Source organism: Coregonus lavaretus, assembly GCF_964263955.1.
Source record: "Coregonus lavaretus genome assembly, chromosome: 4".
Classification (NCBI taxonomy): Eukaryota; Metazoa; Chordata; class Actinopteri; order Salmoniformes; family Salmonidae; genus Coregonus; species Coregonus lavaretus.
The window spans coordinates 61,220,969-61,244,361 of record NC_139991.1 but is presented as its reverse complement, the minus strand read 5'-3'; the positions used below and the strand labels follow the sequence as shown (position 1 = coordinate 61,244,361).

At 43.5% G+C, this 23,393-nt stretch overlaps 2 protein-coding genes across 3 annotated transcripts; both read left to right on the top strand.

Moving 5' to 3' along the window:
* The first annotated feature begins 2,314 nt into the window (after window positions 1-2,314).
* On the top strand, window positions 2,315-4,594 carry crybb1 (crystallin, beta B1). The gene is made up of 5 exons (XM_084160712.1): window positions 2,315-2,456; window positions 3,007-3,125; window positions 3,367-3,499; window positions 3,794-3,936; window positions 4,395-4,594. Exons 1-5 carry the CDS (start codon window positions 2,334-2,336, stop codon window positions 4,570-4,572), a joined length of 696 nt encoding a protein of 231 aa, XP_084016838.1. The 5' UTR covers window positions 2,315-2,333; the 3' UTR covers window positions 4,573-4,594.
* A 1,002-nt stretch (window positions 4,595-5,596) lies between these two features.
* On the top strand, window positions 5,597-22,920 carry acads (acyl-CoA dehydrogenase short chain). Of its 2 annotated transcripts, XM_084160708.1 has the most exons (10): window positions 5,597-5,679; window positions 12,292-12,452; window positions 17,454-17,603; window positions 17,695-17,806; window positions 18,584-18,735; window positions 18,905-19,075; window positions 19,216-19,353; window positions 20,816-20,911; window positions 20,999-21,055; window positions 21,180-22,920. In XM_084160708.1, exons 1-10 carry the CDS (start codon window positions 5,652-5,654, stop codon window positions 21,330-21,332), a joined length of 1,218 nt encoding a protein of 405 aa, XP_084016834.1. In that variant the 5' UTR covers window positions 5,597-5,651; the 3' UTR covers window positions 21,333-22,920. The 2 variants fall into 2 exon arrangements, with proteins under 2 accessions (XP_084016834.1, XP_084016835.1); XM_084160709.1 differs by lacking the exon at window positions 12,292-12,452 and having other exon boundaries at window positions 5,610-5,679.
* Window positions 22,921-23,393: the final 473 nt, after the last annotated feature.

Genomic DNA, 23,393 nt, shown 5'->3' with positions numbered 1-23,393 from the left:
GAGCGCATTTGTGTGTCTACGAAGGAATAAACTCTGTATTCGGTGATTACCCTCCTGCGCCTGACTCCTTTCCATCACACTCATCACAAGATGAAGACTCTCTTGGTAGATAGTGTGGTCTACAGCTTATCATGAGGTACTCTACCTCAGGCTAGCAATATCTCGAGACTACCTTAATATTAGACATCGCGCACCAGCTGTTATTGACAAATAGACACACACCCCCACCCTTCGTCTTACCGGACGTAGCTGTTCTGTCTCTTGCCGATACACGGAAACCCAGCCAACTGTATGTTATCCGTGTCGTAGTTCAGCCACGACTCGGTGAAACATAAGATATTACAGTTTTTAATGTCCTGTTGGTAAGATAGTCTCGAACGGAGCTCATCCAGTTTAGTCTCCAGTGATTGTACGTTGGCTAATAGAACAGATGGTAGAGGCGGGTTACCCACTCGCCGACAAATTCTCACAAGGCACCCTGATCTCCGCCCCCTGTATTTCCTTATTTTCTTCATGCGAAAAACTGGGATTTGGGCCTTGTCTGGGATCAACATTATATCCTTCGCGTCCGACTCATTAAAGAAAAAATATTTGTCCAGTTCGAGGTGAGTAATCGCTGTTCTGATATCCAGAAGCTCTTTTCGGTCATAAGAGACAGTAGCATCAACATTATGAACAAAATAAGTTACAAACAATGCGAAAAAACACTCAAAATAGCAGAATTGGTTAGGAGCCCGTAAAACGGCAGCCATCCCCTCCGTGTGTGGGAGACAGACAGACAGTGCTGTGAGACATTATCACCTTGTTACATATCCTTTACGTCTTCTTCGATAATAATAATAGTAATAAATAATAATAATTTAGAAAATATATGAATAGTGATCATAACTTTATTCATAAACTACTTTTCACGCATTGCGCTTGGAACTACATAGAAGAAGAAGAAGAAGAAGAAGAAGAAGAAGAAGAAGAAGAAGAAGAAGAAGAAGAAGAAGAAGAAGAAGAAGAAGAAGAAGAAGAAACAGAGCAAAATCAGTCATGGCAAATCATACTTACTGTATATGATTTGAACAGAAATAAATTGTAATCGCAACTTTTGTTAATTAACTTTTTTTCTACAAAGTATTTTATGTCATAAATATTTACCTAAGTATATTATTATTTTTCTTTTCAAAACTAAGCCATGTAAAGGTACAGTTTTTTTCTTAGAGTAAGAGAAAGCTAAGAGAGAAACACTGTGTGTGTGTGTGTGTGTGTGTGTGTGTGTGTGTGTGTGTGTGTGTGTTTAAATGCAGCCACGTGTGTATGTGTTAGAGGATTAACTCCTTGCGCCCTCCAGGTCTATGCATTCCTGTGCTCTATATGCCGCTATAGTTTACAGGCCCAGCGCACTAACAGAGGGGGAAAGTGCCATTGTCAGGGCTTTCCATTGACAGTAAAGTGCTTACAGGCAGCAAGGGAGGGGGGGGGGGGGATTCTGGGTGATGCGATGACCCGGGGTGCTTTGGTCCAGACCAACTCTGATGACGCTTGTGCTTCTATTGTCCTGCGAGCCACTGCGTTCGGCCCTTGCCAGGGTATAAAAGCTAGGCCTCTGCACTGAGGGGGCCAGCACGAGCCAACCTACCCCACACGGCACTACAAGCTGTACACGCAGGTAAGGACACACCCCACCCACACACACAATCCACTGCGGCAAACAGCACACAGGGGCCCACTCCTCTCAGCCTACAATGCCCGGGTGTGTCACCCTCGGGCGGGGCAGAGCCCCTAACAGAGGCCCAGGCCTCAGGGCCTACATGAAGCACTCAGACCCCAGGCTGGATTGCTACATTGGATGGTTATTTTCTCCTTGATGATTCTTATCCATCCTATGGAAGTGTGTGGCCCCCGTGTCCTGCCTCAGTTATTTACACAAATAAAATAGTAACACATTCACTCAGTAGTGAAAACATAGATGCCACACATTTACCTGATTGTGTTTTGACCTTTTTTAAATGTATTTCTCCCTGTCCCTCTTTTTCTCAATCTATCTCTCTACCTCCCCCTCCATTCTCTCTTTCCCTCTCTTTACTTGCATCTCCATTCTCCTCACTCTCCCTCTTTCCGTCATCCTCTCTTTTACTGTCTCTGCCTGCTCCACACTCTCTTTCCTCTGACATCCCTCTCCTAACCCTGTCCTCTCTCTCCAATCCCTCCATCCTCTCCTTGCCCCCTCTCTTCCCACACTCTTCTCTCCATTCCCTCCCTCCATTCTCCCTCCCTCTACCCCTTCTCCCTCCATACTTTCCATCTCCCTCCCGCTCTCTGTCAGAATCTCCTGATCTCTCACCATGTCTCAGACTGCCAAGTCCGCCTCCAGCCAGGGCACTGATGCCAAGGACAAGGGAGCCCCTGCCCCCGCTGCCACCAGCAAGGCCACCAAGACCGGAGAACCTGGCATGGGAAACTTCAGAGTGAGTCACCACATCTCCATTATATATAGACACAGCCCACTTGGCACAGGAGCTGGATTCAAATGGTAATGTCCACCCATTGTGTGGGAGCAGCAAACAGTCTAAAGTTAGCCATTTGCCTTTAGCCTTTATTTGAGCAGGGTTAATTGACTATGGATAGAGCATTGTACAGGAGGTTTGTTGTGATTGGAAACATTACTACTCATTCAGTGGGTCTTAAGATGACCCCAGACATCTTACAGCCTTCACATCAGTACAGGTGGCTTTGGGTTTAGTGGAAGGAAGCTCCTGTACAGGTAGTCAGAGCCATAATAACAACTGTGGAGCTTTATAACTGATTGATAGACTGAGTTACTGTAGTTACCAGCCCCAACTGTAAAGGGCTCTGAGACCTACAGTAGTTACATACCTGCGGTAGTAAAATACACCATATTCGTTCTAATTTGATGGTAAAATGGCCAATATAGAATACAATATTTGTGGAAGAAGGACAGTGTCTCACCCTTGACCTCTCCCGTTGATGATGTCATCTAACCTCTGACCCCTGCAGATCATGCTGTTCGACCAGGAGAACTTCCAGGGCAGAATGATGGAGATCCAGAATGAGTGCATGAACGTGTGTGACCGCGGCATGGACAGAGTGCGCAGTATCATCGTTGAGTGCGGCCCGTAAGTGGACACATACACCTACAGGGCAAGATCACACACACACCTATAGGGCATGATTACACAATCAGTAAGCTCCTCTACTTCTAGTCCAAAACCCAGGAACACTCTTAACATCTGAGCCCAAACACTGATCTTATACTTTTTCACAGCTCTTCACACTCATTTCATCCCGCCTTCTAATCCCTCTCTCCCCCCTTTCCCCCTTGTGCCCCCCCTGTCCCTGGTGGCCCCCCCTCTCCAGCTTTGTTGCCTATGAGCAGACTAACTTCCGTGGGGAGATGTTCATCTTGGAGAAGGGAGAGTACCCTCGCTGGGATACCTGGAGCAACTCTTACCGTAGCGACTGCCTCATGTCCCTCAGGCCCATCCGCATGGTGAGGAACACACACATTCCAAACACACACAAACTCACACGTTCTCATACACACATAGACTCATGCCAAACACACACACACAAACACACTCTCACATTTTCATGCACACACACACTCACATTTTCATACACACACACACACACACACACACACACACACACACACACACACACACACACACACACACAGTTTGCTAAAGCAAAAACGTTTGGTGACAAGGGCTAATACAGTAGCTAGTGAAAATACCCTCCAACACTGTGCCCTGACATTCTCTCTCCCTCCTTCCCTCTCTAGGACAGCATGGAGCACAAGATCTGTCTGTTTGAGCTCTCCGACTTCAAGGGCAATAAGATGGAGATCCAGGAGGATGACGTGCCCACCCTCTGGGCGCACGGCTTCACTGACAGAGTGGGCAGCGTGAGGGTGCCCGGCGGAGTGTGAGTACACACACCACATTTCTATTTTTATGGATCACAGCAGAATGGCTACTCTGCTGCTGAGAACCTGGTTAAATAAACTGAAAAATCATCAGCTATATCAGTGATAAAGCTCATATCTGCAGGATAAGCTAGAAATAGAATAGTAATAGATTATTAGCAGTATAGTGACATATGGCCCAGAGCCTGAGGCAGAGCTGCAGGTCCCTTGCCTTGTGCCTACAACATGAGGCTATAAAGGGAAGTATTCAGGCAGTCATGGGGAGGAGGACTGGGTCGTATTTGTGTGTCATAAAATGTCAAAGGTACATTTATAACTGTAGCACACTAAGTGGAAACACATAACTCCATTATATGACTTCTATTTAATCTAAAAACAGCCTAAAAATACTATAAATTTAAATGTACTGTAACTAAACTAAACTGACCCTCTTTCTCTCCTCTCCTCCTCTCTCCAGGTGGGTGGGTTACCAGTACCCCGGATACAGAGGCTACCAGTACCTGTTTGAGTGTGGTGACTACAGACACTACAATGAGTTCTGTGCCTTCCAGCCCCAGATCCAGTCCATGCGTCGCGTCAGGGACATGCAGTTCCACCAGCGTGGTTGCTTCAACCTCACTTCCGCCAGCAAGTGAGCGAACTCTGGTGGACGCAAGATGTAACTGCAGCCAGCCAGCCCTCCCTCACTCAACCCGCCCAACCGGTGCTTTTTATTTCTCCAACCTTATCCCTCCTTTCCTTCCCTTCACCCACCCTCATCCCTCCATCCTAAAGGGATATAATGACCGCATCGTACCAACTGGAACAACCTAAATGACTTTTTATGATGCCAAATAATAAACATGTTTTGAAAAACCTGAACTCCTTTTGCCTGGACTACTTTCATTCAGAGCCGGTGGCAACATTTTTAGCACAGCATTTTTCATTATTCACTGTTTATTTCTCTCTCTTCCCTTATGTCGGTCTGACTGCATTCTCCCTATTTCTCTGTCTTTCTCTGTCTCTCCCTCCTTCACTCTCTCTCTCTCTCTCTCTCTCTCTCTCTCTCTCTCTCTCTCTCTCTCTCTTCCTTCTGTCCTTCTCCTCTCCATCTGTCCTGTTGGACTGAGAAAGGACCATCTGATTAGTGAGGGGTTAAAGGTTGAACACAGCCCCTCTCACCCACTGACAGACAGCACAGCCCCACTGTCTCTAAGCTGTAGATTGAACAGTGGAAATGATTATTACCTAACCATGTGGATGCATGTAGATAAAGCTTGTATAAGGTTATTCAATAGGACCTTGAAATGTGTTTCCTATCTAGAGCTATAAAGAAGGAGTTACGGTCACTGAAGGGTTATATAGCTTACTCCAATCATGTTCAGTTTATGACAAAACACAAAAGTATACAATTATGTGTGATTTCAGATTTCCATCTTTGAGTTTTGGCCAATAGTCCCATAAAATGTACACATAATAAATCATCATTAAAATAGGAAAATTATGAAATGAGCTCATTTTAGGCTTCAACAGAGCATTCCTTTGTTTTAACATAGGCCAGTTCTGCACATAAGGCTGCCGCTATACTGACGTAAATATGTAGCTAAACAAGGTTGTTAAGAAATGTTGACTACATAACCAGAACAAAAATATCAGACGTCACTCGAACTATGTCACGTGGGTTGATAGCCATGCCAGCTGTCTGGTTTCATGCAGCAAGTCGAGCATAAACAAGATGGCAGCACTTTTCAAAGCTAGAAAAGGTCAGTATACAATAAATACACAAACTATTGACATGTGCTCCTTTGTCTCTCAAATACAAAGGGATGTTTTACTTGCTTTGTTTGTTGATCCTTCGACAATGAATAGACTTAGGAAAGTCATGTGCCGGGGTGCTAGCAAGCTTGCTACAGTACTCGGCTAGTTGCTTATGCTAGTATTTGGTAATGAGCTAGCTAGTTAGCTAAAGACCAATGCTAAGTAACGACAGCTAGCTGCATATCGAGTGTATAGGTGGCTTCTTAGCTAGCTAACAACCCCCAGAAACAATTGACAATTTGTATGCATTACTAGAATGCTGTATTTGCAATGGCAGTAAATTAAACTTACTGAGTCTGGCTTTAGTTGAGCTAATAATAACTTTCGAGGCATTTGAACTTGAATGGGGTTAAGTGTTACTCCAGTCAGCTAACGTTTAGTAACCATTGTTTACCATTCACAGTAACCATGTTTGTGTGGTTATCTATGTAATACACAGATTATAGCGAATTTATTCGCATTTCAAGGTGTCTGGTTTTAACGTTGTCAACCCACGTATTTTCTCGGGCACGCACGCTCTCACTGGGACAAAGGTTACTAGCGAGAGGACGGAGGGTGACCTTAAACCTACACTGAATAAAAATATAAACGCAACATGTAAAGTGTTGGTTTCATCAGCTGAAATAAAAGATCCCCAAATTTTCCATAAGCACAAAAAGCTTATTTCTCTCAAATGTTGTGTACAAATTTGTTTCCATCCCTGTTAGTGAGCATTTCTCCTTTGCCAAGATAATCCATCCACCTGACAGGTGTGGCATATCAAGAAGCTGATTAAACAGTATAATCATTACACAGGTGCACCTTGTGCTGGGGACAATAAAAGGCCATTCTAAAATGTGCAGTTTTGTCACACAACACAATATCACAGATGTCTCAAGTTTTGAGGGAGCGCACAATTGGCATGCTGACTGCAGGAATGTCCAACAGAGCTGTTGCCAGAAAATGTAATGTTCATTTCTCTACCATAAGCCACCTCCAATGTCGTTTTAGAGAATTTGGCAGTAGGTCCAACTGACCTCACAACCGCAGACCATGTGTATGGCGTCGTATGGGCGAGCGGTTTGCTGATGTCAACGTTGGGAACAGCGTGCCTCCCATTGTGGCAGTGGGGTTATGGTATGGGTAGGCATAAGCTACAAACCATGAACACAATTGCATTTTATCAATGGCAATTTGAATGCACAGAGATAACGTGATGAGATCCTGAGGCCCATTGTCGTGCCATTCATCCGCCGCCATCACCTCATGTTTCAGCATGATAATGCACAGCCCCATGTCTGTACACAATTCCTGGAAGCTGAAAATGTCCATTTTTCCATGGCCTGTATACTCACCAGACATGATATCTATTGAGCATGTTTGGGATGCTCTGGATAGACGTGTACGACAGCGTGTTCCAGTTTCCGCCAATTTCCAGCAACTTCGCACAGCCATTGAAGAGTAGTGGAACAATATTCCACAGGCCACAATCAACAGCCTGATCAACTCTATGCAAATGAGATGTGTCGCGCTGCATGAGGCAAATGGTGGTCACACCCCTACCTTTTTTTAAAGGTATCTGTGACCAACAGATGTATATCTGTATTCCCAGTAATCTGAAATCCATAGATTAGGGCCTAATACATTTATTTCAATTGACTGATTTCCTTATATGAATTGTAACTCAGTAAAATCTTTGAAAAACTGTTGCATGCTGTGTTTATATTCTTGTTCAGTATAGTTAACAGCCGACCAATATAAATCGATATAACCAGCTATCACGATTATTATTGTGATCATTTACATCTTGTTGAATATTTTTCACCCTTGAGGGAATTTGTAAAGGTAAATGACTATTCAGTAGCAAATTACTAATCTTTTTAGTTTACAAGTCACATAGCCTACCTACACCCAGGGCCTCTATCATCATTATTGGGTAATCTTCATGTCCAGTCTCCAACCTTTACCCCAGAGGCAGGGGGTTGTCAGTGTGGTGAGAATTAGCTAGCCAGTTATCTATTGTGGAGGAGGTACTGTGTGTGTGTGTGCGTGCTAGGGACGTCACAGGGACCCGAATGTTTTTGGGTCAGCCCCAATTCTTTTTGCGCTGCTGCGATGGTGTTTATTTTTTTTGTCAACTGAATTCGCCGCTTTGTTCATAGAGCTGTGGTTAAGTGAAACTCCCGAAGTCATCCAACCGTTATAATCAGGGGTGTAGTGCTGCCGGAGTGGAGCGATGCTTCTCAGAATGGTACTTTTTCGCAAGATCACTTTATGATTAATTAGTATTCTACATAACAACCCTAATATAATAGCATAGATAATGTTAGGCTACTATTATACCAAAAACTTAGGCTACATCATTCAAGAAGATCAAAATGTATATTCCCATGAAACTGATTGGGATCAAATTGTTGGCATGCATTCAGCATGGATATTTCACCTGTAAAACGTGAATAATTATCATTCACGATTGAGAGTGATGATGGCCTAATTTATAATAAGGTAGGCCTAATTTGGTATTTTAGGATTTAAAAAATAGAACAACTTAATTGAGCCACATACAGTTGAAGTCGGAAGTTTACATACACTTAGTTTGGAGTCATTAAAACTTGTTTTTCAACCACTCCACAAATGTCTTGTTAACAAACTATAGTTTTGGCAAGTCGGTTAGGACATCTACCTTGTGCATGACACAAGTAATTTTTCCAACAATTGTTTACAGACAGATTATTTCACTTATAATTCACTGTATCACAATTCCAGTGGGTCAGAAGTTTACATACACTAAGTTGACTGTGCCTTTAAACAGCTTGGAAAATTCCAGAAAAGTATGTATTGGCTTTAGAAGCTTCTGATAGGCTAATTGACATCAATTGAGTCAATTGGAGGTTTACTTGTGGATGTATTTCAAGGCTTACCATTCAAACTCAGTGCCTCTTTGCTTGACATCATGGGAAAATCAAAAGAAATCAGCTATGACCTCAGAAAAACTTTTGTAGACCTCCACAAGTCTGGTTCATCCTTGGGAGCAATTTCCAAATGCCTGAAGGTACCACGTTCATCTGTACAAACAATAGTACACAAGTATAAACACCATGGAACCACACAGCCGTCATACCGCTCAGGGAGGAGACGCGTTCTGTCTCCTAGAGATGAATGTACTTTGGTGCGAAAAGTGCAAATCAATCCCAGAACAACAGCAAAGGACCTTGTGAAGATGCTGGAGGAAACAGGTACAAAAGTATCTATATCCACAGTAAAACGAGTCCTATATCGACATAACCTGAAAGGCCGCTCAGCAAGGAAGAAGCCACTGCTCCAAAACCGCCATAAAAAGCCAGACTACGGTTTGCAACTGCACCTGGGGACAAAGATCGTACTTTCTGGAGAAATGTCCTCTGGTCTGATGAAAGAAAAATAGAACTGTTTGGCCATAATGACCATCGTTAAGTTTGGAGGAAAAAGGGGGTTGTTTGCAAGCCGAAGAACACCATCCCAACCGTGAAGCACAGGAGGTGGCAGCATCATGCTGTGGGGGTGCTTTGCTGCAGGAGGGACTGGTGCACTTCACAAAATAGATGGCATCATGAGGAAGGAAAATTATGTGGATATATTGAAGCAACATCTCAAGACATCAGTCAGGAAGTGGACAATGACCCCAAGCATACTTCCAAAGTTGTGGCAAAATGGCTGAAGGACAACAAAGTCATGGTATTGGAGTGGCCATCACAAAGCCCTGACCTCAATCCTATAGAAAATTTGTGGGCAGAACTGAAAAAGCATGTGCGAGCAAGGAGGCCTACAAACCTGACTCAGTTACACCAGCTCTATCAGGAGGAATGGGCCAAAATTCACCCAACTTATTGTGGGAAGCTTGTGGAAGGCTAACTGAAACGTTTGACCCAAGTTAAACAATTTAAAGGCAATGCTACCAAATACTAATTGAGTGTATATAAACTTCTGACCCACTGTGAATGTGATTTAAATAAATAAAAGCTGAAATAAATCCTTCTCTCTACTATTTTTCTGACATTTCACATTCTTAAAATAAAGTGGTGATCCTAACTGACAGGGAATATTTACTATGATTAAATGTCAGGAATTGTGAAAAACTGAGATTAAATGTATTTGGCTAAGGTGTATGTAAACCTCCGACTTCAACTGTATATTTAAGTTTTTTATTTTTAATACATTTGCAAAAATGTCTAAACCAGTTTTTGCTTTGTCATTATGGGGTATTGTGTGTAGATTGAGGAAACAAATTAATTGAATCCATTTTAGAATAAGGCTGTAACGTAACAAAATGTGGAAAAAATGTGGTTCTCTGTAGCTCAGCTGGTAGAGCACGGCACTTGTAACGCCAAGGTAGTGGGTTCGATCCCCGGGACCACCCATACACAAAAATGTATGCACGCATGACTGTAAGTCGCTTTGGATAAAAGCGTCTGCTAATTGGCATATTATTATTATTATTATTATTATTATTATTATTATTATTATTATAAAAAGGGAAGTGGTCTGAATACTTCCCGAATGCACTCTAGCGCTAGTGAACAGCAAACCTGGTTTCAAAAAACAAATAAAGCAACACCTCACGGCACAACGCCTCTCCCCATGTGACCTACTTGTTGTGTGTATGTACTGACATGTACTGTATGTGTAACTGATAGATGTACACGCACACATTACATATTTAATATTTTTAAATGTATGTAAACTGTAAAGTATTTTGTCTGTAATGTATTTTTCGTTATATGTCGGACCCCAGTAAGACTAACTGTGGCCGTCGGCTAATAGGGATCCTAATAAATCAAATTGTAGTCCTAAGATCTCTGTATCCACTCTTTTCATTGGCCTATGCTATTGGTTACATTTAAGACATGGGTTGTTCGTTTTATTGATCTCTGTATGTCAATGTCAGAGTAACTTTTAATTTAGGTAATTTGTGTGGTATGTAAAAATATACACTGCTCAAAAAAATAAAGGGAACACTAAAATAACACATCCTAGATCTGAATGAATGAAATAATCTTATTAAATACTTTTTTCTTTACATAGTTGAATGTGCTGACAACAAAATCACACAAAAATTATCAATAGAAATCAAATGTATCAACCCATGGAGGTCTGGATTTGGAGTCGCCCTCAAAATTAAAGTGGAAAACCACACTACAGGCTGATCCAACTTTGATGTAATGTCCTTAAAACAAGTCAAAATGAGGCTCAGTAGTGTGTGTGGCCTCCACGTGCCTGTATGACCTCCCTACAACGCCTGGGCATGCTCCTGATGAGGTGGCGGTGGTCTCCTGAGGGATCTCCTCCCAGACCTGGACTAAAGCATCCGCCAACTCCTGGACAGTCTGTGGTGCAACGTGGCGTTGGTGGATGGAGCGAGACATGATGGCCCAGATGTGCTCAATTGGATTCAGGTCTGGGGAACGGGCGGGCCAGTCCATAGCATCAATGCCTTCCTCTTGCAGGAACTGCTGACGCACTCCAGCCACATGAGGTCTAGCATTGTCTTGCATTAGGAGGAACCCAGGGCCAACCGCACCAGCATATGGTCTCACAAGGGGTCTGAGGATCTCATCTCGGTACCTAATGGCAGTCAGGCTACCTCTGGCGAGCACATGGAGGGCTGTGCGGCCCCCCCAAAGAAATGCCACCCCACACCATGACTGATCCACCGCCAAACCGGTCATGCTGGAGGATGTTGCAGGCAGCAGAACGTTCTCCACGGATCTCCAGACTCTGTCACGTCTGTCACATGTGCTCAGTGTGAACCTGCTTTCATCTGTGAAGAGCACAGGGCGCCAGTGGCTAATTTGCCAATCTTGGTGTTCTCTGGCAAATGCCAAACGTCCTGCACGGTGTTGGGCTGTAAGCACAACTCCCACCTGTGGACGGCGGGCCCTCATACCACCCTCATGGAGTCTGTTTCTGACCGTTTGAGCAGACACATGCACATTTGTGGCCTGCTGGAGGTCATTTTGCAGGGCTCTGGCAGTGCTCCTCCTGCTCCTCCTTGCACAAAGGCGGAGGTAGCAGTCCTGCTGCTGGGTTGTTGCCCTCCTACGGCCTCCTCCACGTCTCCTGATGTACTTGCCTGTCTCCTGGTAGCGCCTCCATGCTCTGGACACTACGCTGACAGACACAGCAAACCTTCTTGCCACAGCTCGCATTGATGTGCCATCCTGGATGAGCTGCACTACCTGAGCCACTTGTGTGGGTTGTAGACTCCGTCTCATGCTACCACTAGAGTGAAAGCACCGCCAGCCAATTTTTTTCTCGGACCCGCAAACCCCTAAGACCCTGTTCTTCAGGACTGATCCCCGAATGGTATGAAACTCTGGCGACGGCCCTGGTGTGTGTGTGTTTTGTGTTGGGTCTATTTACAATCATTGGTTGCCACACAGGGTCGACCTGGGCAGTTGTATTCATGTAACACTGATAACACTGTCTAACAATAGAGTTATGATGTTGTGAAACATGCTAGACATGAGCAGCTCTTAAAATACTAAAGCCTCTCTCTCTCTCACTCTCTCTCCCCCCCCCCCCCCCCCCCCATTTTCCAGCCCTGGGCATTTGTGTCAGTGGCTGTAGGTCTCTGTCCTCGCTAGCTGAGCTACCAGAGATGCACCAAATGATGAGACAAACCTGTAGAGACTACGCAGACCGAGAGCTGGCTCCTATTGCTGGCAAACTAGACAAGGAACACCTCTTCCCCGCCCAACAGGTACAGACACACATGTACTAGTGATGCGCGGTTAACTCATAACCCGCAGTCCCCCGCGGTTAGGGATGGACATGAGTTGGATGTCAAAACTCTATCTTTGACCAGAGATAAAAAAAGAAATAATAATCAAATCAAATTCTGTAAAAGTACTTGGTGGAATGTGCTTTGTGGCTTGTCGGACAACGTTCATTTGCTTTGACTCTAGTGTTCCATTTGTACATGTGCATTTGCAGGGCACAACAAAAAAGAAACCAAGACAAGCATCACACAGTTCTTCTCCCTAAATTCCCTTTCCCCTCCATATCTCTCGTACTCAATTGCGTTCCGACCGCTCCCTCTACACACGCGTGCTGAGTTCGCACACGAGCTCCTGTTGGCCTACAGAAATGCCTAGAAAAACGGTGGACATAAAAAATGCCTCTAACTGATGGGATACACAATCTACACTCCTTGCCAAATGACGACAGTTTTATCACAAATTCACAATGGACTGGTTGATTGAAGTAGGTAAATATGTGTTCCAACAATGAGCTGCAGTTTTGGAATAATTTCATCCCGTCGATTTTCCGCTTTGGCTACTTTGCGAACTGCTTGTGCCATTTAAATTTGGTTAGCCCAGGCTTTAACCCCCGTAAACATAGACAGGTTCCACACCTGAAAATATGCAAAAACATTTGTTTGATAAAGACAAAGAGCATATTTTCATCAGAATCATTAAGTTTAGGCCTACTCACCAAACAGATGTCGTCGCCGTAATTCATCACCATGCAGTGTTCAATGGGGAATTGTTAATCCGTTTAGAAAATTCCAAAGAACAGGCAGAATAAACTAAATCAAACTTCTGTAGGCCTATATCGAAAAGAAGAAACACTTTTTTTAGGGTTTCAAACCAAAGTCTATTTCAACGTGTCAAACTAAACCCTGTTTCAAATTATCACTCTGAGAATAACGGTTCCAGACGTGTATCACTTCACACTGGCAACTTTGTTCATTTTGAAAAATATGATTATATTATTATATGTTTTTTGTGTCTTGACTGATGAGGGCTCGGGAAATAAGAGCGTCTTGTCTGCTAAATTAACAAAACAAGGCTATGCCACTGCACAGCTATAGGCTTCTACAAGCAAGCGCCACTGCTGAGGTTAATGCCTTTTTGAAGATTGTGTTACACAATATAACCAGTTGATATTACGGTTTCAATAAATTAATCTTAAATGACTATTGTTTTTTATTGACTGAATATCTGAGGCATTTTAGCAATTAAGATTTGTTATGTGTAATGGTTGTGATAATATAGGCATTGTTGTGCTCTGTTGGCATGTACATACTATAAATGCGCACACCCTAACTCTCATGTTTCTAAAAAATATATGTTTTCTCCATTCCAAGTCAAAAAAAATGTAATGCTAGTACTCCCAACAGTCAAACGTCAAAAGCCCATCGCTACCCCCAGTTATATCCGCGGGAAGGTTGGGTTTAGGGCAGGTTGAATAAAGGGAAACCAATGCATTAAAAATGCATAATTCTTGTGCAATTCATATCTATCAGCTAAATTGAGGTTTTTCTTTCATTATTTGTATGTCATTAGTGCGTAAGCCTAAACTTCAGGGCCTGACTGTACAAGTGCCAAATACACGCCAATAGCCAAATGCTTTTTGGAACTTGGGCAGGGAAGCTCATCTGCCTGCTCGTCGTCCTCACCAGGGTCTTGACCTGACTGCAGTTCGGCGTCGTAACCAACTTCAGTGGGCAAATGCTCACCTTCGATGGCCACTGGCACGCTGGAGAAGTGTGCTCTTCACAGATGAATCCCGGTTTCAACTGTACCGGACAGATGGCAGACATCGTGTATGGTGTCGTGTGGGTGAGCGGTTTGCTGATGTCAACGTTGTGAACAGAGTGCCCCATGGTGGCGGTGGGGTTATGTTATGGGCAGGCATAAGCTACGGGCAACAAACACAATTGCATACTCACCAGACATGTCACCCATTGAGCATGTTTGGGATGCTCTGGATCGACATGTACGAAAGCATGTTCCAGTTCCTGCCAATATCCAGCAACTTCGCACAGCCATTGAAGAGGAGAGGGACAACATTCCACAGGCCACAATCAACAGCCTGATCAACTCTATGTAAAGGAGATGTGTCGCGCTGCATGAGGCAAATGGTGGTCACACCAGATACTGACTGGTATTCTGATCCACTCCCCTACTTTGTTTTTTAGGTGTCTGTGACCAACAGATGCATATCTATATTCCCAGTCATATGAAATCCATAGATTAGGGTCTAATGAATTTATTCCAATTGACTGTTTTTTTTATTTTTATATGAACTGTAACTCAGTAAAGTCTTAAATTGTTGCATGTTGCATTCATATTTATGTTCAGTGTATTAACTCCTGCAGAATGAAGCATTTTATGGCATTAATGATACACCAAATGTACATTTTGACTCCGGAACAAGAGTGGAGAAATATGATTGATTTATTTCAGCATCTTAAAGGTCATGACAGTCAAAATTATGTTTTGGATGAAACCAGATAAAAGTATGCTAACTAAAGTATGAAAAATTACTGTTGCTTCTACATTGATAAAGTTTGATCATAAAGTTACTGAGGTGGGATTATTAAGGGGATAGGGTGACATCACCCTAACTCATTTTAATACACCAATGGTAACATGACATTCTCTTACCTAATTTAAATAAGTAGTACCGCCTTGTAACCAACATCGGAGAAGGCGTATTTGGGGAGGTGCGTAGTTTATATAGCTAGGTAGCTACTCTACTGGTGCCAAAATGTGACTGTAGGGTGTCAGCAAATATAATTAGAAGTTTACACTTTATCTATGGCAGAGATACTTATGTCTCCTCTTTCACCTGTGTCTGGTGTTAGCTAGTTACTGGCTAGCTAGGTCTTCAGCCAGCGTTGAACAAAGGGGGGGAAGGGTCGTTCAAAACTGGGACACATCTGTCAGTGCTCCTGTGAACTGCATCATAAGAGACATGCCAAACGGGAGATGTATAAAAGAAAAAGTGACATCATTGATGCAATTTCAATGTTGTTTGAGTTGCTTTGTGTGTCACCAAATTGAGATGATTTTACTGCAACACTGCTCATTGCATCCAAGTTTTTTGACATAGGCGTTTCAAAGAGCTGTCAGTCAAGGCGAGCTTATGAATATAAGCTTCCTGCTCACTCAGCCTGTCTTTTCAAACTTCCTTGTAGTTAGCCATGAAAGAAAGTACTTTTTCTAAATGTTAAGCATTTTCTATCCCCCCAAAATATTATGGGTGATATTTTAGTCACTCGAAAGGATATTTTACATGGGAATCGGAATGACTGTTCTGGACCTTTAAAAAAAAATATGAATGCGTGATTAGGGAACGTCTGTAAAGGTGCTATCTTTATCAGAATCATAAAAGCTGATAGTATTTCAACCACAAAGTATGCATGCATCCAAGCCGAACTGAAATCTTATCAGAAACATGTTGTTTTCACTGCTTAGAATTTCCTTAAAACCGGTCAAACCGATGTCATTTGGAAATTTTGCACAGTAAATATTTCCAGTTTTTTGGGGTTATTGCATTTCCTCCCCAGTCCCTCAATGTTTTCTGCAGGAGAGAAGCAGAGATTATAAAAATCAAATTAAATTTTATTGGTTGCATACACATATTTAGCAGATGTTATTGCGGGTCTAGCGAAATGCTTGTGTTCCTAGAACTTTACCGATGTCAATTATACTGAACAAAAATATAAACGCACCATGCAACAATTTCTAAGATTTTGCTGCGTTACAGTTCATATAAGGAAATCAGTCAATTGAAATAAATTCATTAGGCCCTATTCACATGACTGGGCAGGGGTGCAGACATAGGTGGGCCTGGGAGGGCTTAGGCCCACCCACTTGGGAGCCAGGCCCACTCACAATGAGATTTTCCCTACAAAAGGGCTTTATTACAGACAGGAATACTCCTCAGCATCTCAGCACCCGACGATCCTGCAGGTGAAGAAGCCGGATGTGGAGGTCCTAGGCTGGCGTGGTTACACACGGTTGAGAGGCTGGTTGGACCTACTGCCAAATTCTCTAAAACGACGTTGGAGGCGGCTTATTGTAGAGAAATTAAATTATCTGGAAACAGCTCTGGTGGACATTTCTGCAGTAAGCATGTCTATTGCAAGTTTCCTGAAAATATGAGACATCTGTGGCATTGTGTTGCGTGACAAAACGGCACATTTTAGAATGGCCTTTTATTGTCCCCAGCACAAGGTGCACCTGTGTAATGATCATGCTGTTTAATCGGCTTCTTGATATACCATACCTGTCAGTTGGATGGATTATCTTGACAAAGGATAAAATCCTCACTAACAGGGATGTAAACAAATTTGTGCACAAAATTTTAGAGAAATAAGCTTTTTGGCGTATGGAACATTTATGGGATCTTTTATTTCAGCTCATGAAACATTGGACCAGCACTTTATATTATATATACTTATATTTTATATTATATATACTTTATACTTATATTTTTGTTCAGTGTAGATTGAAGCATTCATCGATTTATGACATTCTGGTGAGCAAGGGCTTATTTAGTCTTCTATGGCAGTAATGACAGAAGAGAAGCTGCATGTATCTAATTATAGACAAGTTGACTAACAAATAGCCTACCAAAATGTTGGGAATTATAAGCAGGAACATATCTAGGCTTACATTTTTTTATTAAATCTGCACCCCCTGTCAAAAAGATTGTTCCACCTTCTCTGACGCATTTTCTATCAGCCTATTTCCGGGTTAGGGTCTGGTGCGGGACTCAGATTTTCACTATCACATAGTCAGGCGGTTGAGGATGGGTTATTAGCAATTGCGGTCGTGTGAACAAACACGCATCACTAACACACACACATCACTAAGCAGGCACACACGCAGAACACGGAATATGAGGTACACATACACACACACCTTCCCCACACACCTCTAACGCTTCCATGTGTGTGTTTGTGCAGGTGCGCGAGCTGGGTGCTATGGGGGTGATGGCTGTAGAGGTTCCTGAGGAGCTGGGAGGAGCAGGTATGGACTACCTGGCCTATGCTCTGGCCGTGGAGGAGATCAGTAGGGGCTGCGGCAGCACTGGATGTGTGGTCTCGGTCAACAATGTACGTAAGAGTGTGTGTATTAGAAAAGTGTGTTTTATGTTGTCGCTGTATCTAGCACTGATACTAAAGGTGTGTGTGTGTGTGTGTGTAGTCTTTGTACATAGGGCCGATATTGAAGTTTGGAACACAGAAGCAGAAGGAACAGTGGATAACTCCCTTCACGACCGGAGAGAAAGTTGGCTGCTTCGCTCTGAGTGAACCAGGTACACCACAGACGCACACAACACACACTGTGCCCCAGAGCCATCCGTTCACTATTACACTCCAACTCACTGTGTAGGTAATGGTAGTGATGCAGGGGCAGCGTCTACGTTAGCCAGACAGGAGGGAGAGGAGTGGGTGTTGATTCTCTCTCTTTCTCTCCCACCTTCTCTGTGTAGGTAATGGTAGTGATGCAGGGGCAGCGTCTACGTTAGCCAGACAGGAGAGAGAGGAGTGGGTGTTGATTCTCTCTCTTTCTCTCCCACCCTCTCTGTGTAGGTAATGGTAGTGATGCAGGGGCAGCGTCTACGTTAGCCAGACAGGAGGGAGAGGAGTGGGTGTTGATTCTCTCTCTTTCTCTCCCACCCTCTCTGTGTAGGTAATGGTAGTGATGCAGGGGCAGCGTCTATGTTAGCCAGACAGGAGAGAGAGGAGTGGGTGTTGATTCTCTCTCTTTCTCTCCCACCCTCTCTGTGTAGGTAATGGTAGTGATGCAGGGGCAGCGTCTACGTTAGCCAGACAGGAGGGAGAGGAGTGGGTGTTGATTCTCTCTCTTTCTCTCCCACCCTCTCTGTGTAGGTAATGGTAGTGATGCAGGGGCAGCGTCTACGTTAGCCAGACAGGAGGGAGAGGAGTGGGTGTTGATTCTCTCTCTTTCTCTCCCACCCTCTCTGTGTAGGTAATGGTAGTGATGCAGGGGCAGCGTCTACGTTAGCCAGACAGGAGGGAGAGGAGTGGGTGTTGATTCTCTCTCTTTCTCTCCCACCCTCTCTGTGTAGGTAATGGTAGTGATGCAGGGGCAGCGTCTACGTTAGCCAGACAGGAGGGAGAGGAGTGGGTGTTGAACGGGACTAAAGCCTGGATTACCAATTGCTGGGATGCCTCTGCTAGTGTCGTATTCGCCACCACTGACAAGTCACTCAAACACAAGGTTAGATACATCATTGTTGGAGTCGAGCCATAGTTAAACCCCCTCGATTCCTTCTCCATCTCCCCCCTCCCTCTCTCTCACTCATTCTCTCTCTCAGTATTTTGATATTATAATACTTTATCAATGTAACTTATACATGCAATTCAGTGTGTTCTCCCTCCCTCCGTAGGGTATCAGTGCATTCCTGGTGCCCATGCCCCATCCTGGCCTGTCCCTGGGGAAGAAGGAGGATAAGCTGGGCATCAGAGCAACCTCCACTGCCAACCTCATCCTGGAGGACTGTAGGATACCCCTGGGTAACATGCTGGGGCCACGAGGATCTGGCTTCAAGATAGCAATGGTTGGTTTATAGGGGGGAGTGTGGTGTTGGTTGTGTGTGTGTGTGTGCATAGTCCATGTGAGTGATAATGTGCGTCTGTGCATGTCCGTGTGTGTCTGTGTATGTGTGTACCGACCCCCCCCTCTCTCTCTCTCCCATAGCAAACCCTGGACAGTGGGCGTATAGGTATAGCAGCCCAGGCTCTGGGTATTGCTCAGGCTGCTCTGGACTGTGCTGCGGACTACGCTCACAAACGCACCGCCTTCGGCGCTCCCATTGGCAAGCTGCAGGCCGTACAGGTGCGTGTGTGTGTGTGTGTGTGTGTGTGTGTGTGTGTGTGTGTGTGTGTGTGTGTGTGTGTGTGTGTGTAAATGTTAAGGTGTGTCTGTTATATTAAAGTGGAACTGACAGCGTTTTAACTAATTTGCAGATATGAAACAGGCAATCATAATATCAGTCAAAAATTCCCAGCTACAAAACCAACTTTATAACAGGTTTTAAAAATAGGTTCTATTTGACTCAACATTCCATGATGTACACTAAGGCATTGTTGGCAGAATAGATGGATGCAGTTCGATGCATGATTAATATAATTCAACAATACATTTCTTGGTAGTCCAAAAAATATTGCTATCAGGTTGTAAATCACAGCTGGCCTGGTACATGGTTTGCTGCCTCTGTTCAGGGATGCACTGTTTGTTTCAATGACTCAATGTTTTGGACAAAAATTGACAAATGTAACTAAGGCTGGGAATGTGAATACAATCAAACTAACAAGGGCAATGATCACAAGTCAGTCATATAATGTGGCTAATAGGCTAGTGTATCCATTTATGTAGCAAGCTAAAAACACGGAGCCTAACGTTAGCTAGCTAGCTGCTAGGAGGATGTCATGTTATTGGAGAAGTGACTGACTTTTTCGCCCTCATATCGTTTTTCGGTGTCTATACACAGCTAGAGATGCAGGTGTCATTTGGTTAGCTAGCAAGAACTTGAACAACTGTTATCCAGTTAGCATATCTCTTGCGTTCGCAAATTCACTATGGCTATATACTTTGATTTCAGAGCACTCTCGTCTGAGTGTGCCAGAGCGCAGAATAACTGATGAATTTACGAACACGCAACATCGGCTGAAAATGACCGGTGTCAGTAAGCATAGGCAAAAAAAGTAATAGTTAGTCACGGATGCTGTAGATAACATTTAAACAGCCTAACCAGCTCTGCTAGGGCGGGTAAAATGGTCAGAGTGAGGTGTTCTCTCATTTGTCTTGAAGTAGCAAGCTAGCCAACTTTAGCCAGTTAGCTTGGTTGCAGGCAAGCTGCAGAAGAACGAGCAGGCTACTATTCCCCATCGATTATAAGTATAATTTTGACAGCCAACTAGCTGAAACAGTTTGAGAGAGTTTATCTAATGTGCCTTCGTTAGATTTTAGCTCATCTTGCTCTGGCTAGCATTAGTTGTTGATCTTGTTGTTGTTGTTGATGTGCATAACTGAGGGAGAGAGAGTCTACTTTTTCATGGTTGTTTGATCAAAAGGACTCCAGTGATATTGACATATTTGCATAAATCAATTCAGGTGTATTTTGTGGCTTTTGGCGAATGTGTTCTAATGATCTAAAGACGTGCTGTTGCTACTGCCTGTAAACACACAGTCCAGTGTCATGTTCTTCCTGGGGGTGTATATGAACAGATTTAATAACATTTCATGTTGCTAAAAAGTTGTCAGTTCCACTTTAAGGGTGTGTATCTCTATGCTTCAGTTCAAACTGGCAGACATGGCTGTAGCTGTTGAAAGCGCTCGTCTCCTCACCTGGAAGGCTGCAATGCTAAAAGACACCAAGAAACCCTTCACCAAGGTACACACCCCACCATACCACACACACACACACCATCCTCTCTGTCATATTACATAACGTTGTACTTCCTCCTTCCTGTCCCCACAGGAAGCAGCGATGGCCAAACTAGCAGCCTCTGAGGCCGCTACCTTCTGCGGCCACCAGGTACGCATCAGAGAGCCTGTCGTCCTTATTTCTAGAACTAGTGCCTGAATCAATTAATAATCAATACGGAATTCTAAACCCTTAAAAATGTTGACTTCATTTTCTCTATCTGTGGAACTAAAAGTCGATCCAGGTTCTTGGGGGAATGGGTTACGTGACAGACATGCCAGCAGAGAGGCACTACCGCGACGCGCGGATCACTGAGATCTACGAAGGCACCAGTGAGATCCAGAGACTAGTGATAGCCGGCCAGCTGCTGAAGGAATATGCACCATAGAGACTTGCGATTTAGTCCCAAATGGCCGTCTATTCCCTACATAGTGCACTACTTCTGGACAGACTCCAGTGGCCAAAAGTGGTGTACTATATAGGGAATAGGGTGCCATTTCAGATTGGCTCATAACAGCCACTACACCCAGGGCTGCGTTCAGGACTGCAGTGTTCTACAGTGTTGCACAGTCTCATCAGTGCTGGTCAGCTACTGAACTGGAAGGAATGCCAGGCATGGAGACAGGCTCACACAACTCCGGGTAGAAGTTGCCCTTAACCACAGATCTAGGATCAGATTGCCCAACGCCCAAATCCAAACCTCAACTGTTATGGAGAGAACATCTTTCCCTGGACCAATGGGTAGGGACACCTTCTACCTACCACTCCAAAGGGACACCACCAGGCCTGGGTTCAGGACTGCAGTGGTGTGAAACACTGCAACTTGCATCCCACGTCTGTTGACAACTTTGCAACGATTACTAAACAATCCAAGCTATTTGTTACTTTTGATATCAACATGTAGATATGTATCTTCCTTTCTGCCTTAAAACATTATTATTATCTGCTTTAAACTAATGGTATCTGGTAACATAATATAAGTTAGCGGACTCATGTCCTCATTGTGGATAACCAGGGTGAAGATGACTAGCTCTTTTTTTTCTTTCCAAATCAGGAAACTGTCTTTCATAGTGCCAGAGAAAGGTGCCTCCGTCCTTGGCAGTGATCAGATTGAAATGTATTGTATAGAACTGACATGCGCCTCAGACGAGCATAGTATGGAATCATTTCAGTTCTGGTAATGGCATTTCTGTCTGCAATGTCCAGTATGCGGCTGCACCCTCCTGAGCGTGACCCTGTCGTCTGTGTGAGGTGCAGTGCCTATTCAAGCCACACGAGGGCAGTGTCTGGACTGTCCTGCCTTCACCTGCAACGAGGAAAATCACAACAACAATGTCCCTTTGAACACTTGGAACATGCATTCCTCCCTGTTCTCTTCCTTGGAAATATTTATTCACTGAATTGGGTAGTTTTAAACAAGGATTCTACTACCTACTGTTGTTGCTTAACCTCATCCTCAGGCTAGGCTGGTGGATGAGACTAGTAGTTAGCTATCACAATGTTGGAATAGGATCAATGATTACTTCAAGCAGGGGGGAGAGATGCATTTTGGAGTTTTTAAACACACACACACACCTCAGAACCTTCCTGCTGTGCCTGGTCTAATGCTGCTCTCCAGGCTGTACATGGAGAATAATATATTATGAGACTGTTATGGAAATGTAAAATGTTATGGAATTGCAACAACTGGGAAGTGGTTTAATGGTTTAACATGTTTTCATCTATGGCTTTTAGTTATTAGGGTTATTGCATTGAATGGTAATATCAGGTTTGTGAGTGTGATCTGTTCAGATGAAACTGAATGACGCAGCTATACAGGACATCTTGACTGTCAGAGGTCTAAATGATCAAATGTTGGGTTCGTAGAAAATCTTTTTTTATGAGGATGCACTACATAGCCCATCAAGCTTGTGCCTCAACAAACTGCTGTTGTAATTTATGGTACATAATGAAATTAAAAACACAAGATCACATGATTACTCCCTTGAATCTTTTCATGTTCAATAGTGATGCACTGTGGCTGTTTAGTGACATGGCAATATTTCAGTATTGACCTTGCCAAAGGGCTGGTTTCACATAACCAGGTTAAGCTTATTCAAAGAAAAATCACAGTTTTCTCATCAATTGGTTTTAATTTGCCAAGTGCTTAATTGTAACTATTTAAATCACGAATCAATATATCATCAGCCAGAGTAGGACTTCATTTGACTTGGAATCTATTAGAATCCGAATTTAGTAATTTAGCAGAAATTGGTCCAGAGTGATTCAGAAGTAAATGCATTCTAGGAGCATCGCTAGGACATACAGTAACAGTCAAAAGTTTGGACACACCTACTCATCCAAGGGTTTTTTTTGGTACTATTTTCTACATTGTAGAATAATACACTGCTCAAAAAAATAAAGGGAACACTTAAAACAACACAATGTAACTCCAAGTCAATCACACTTC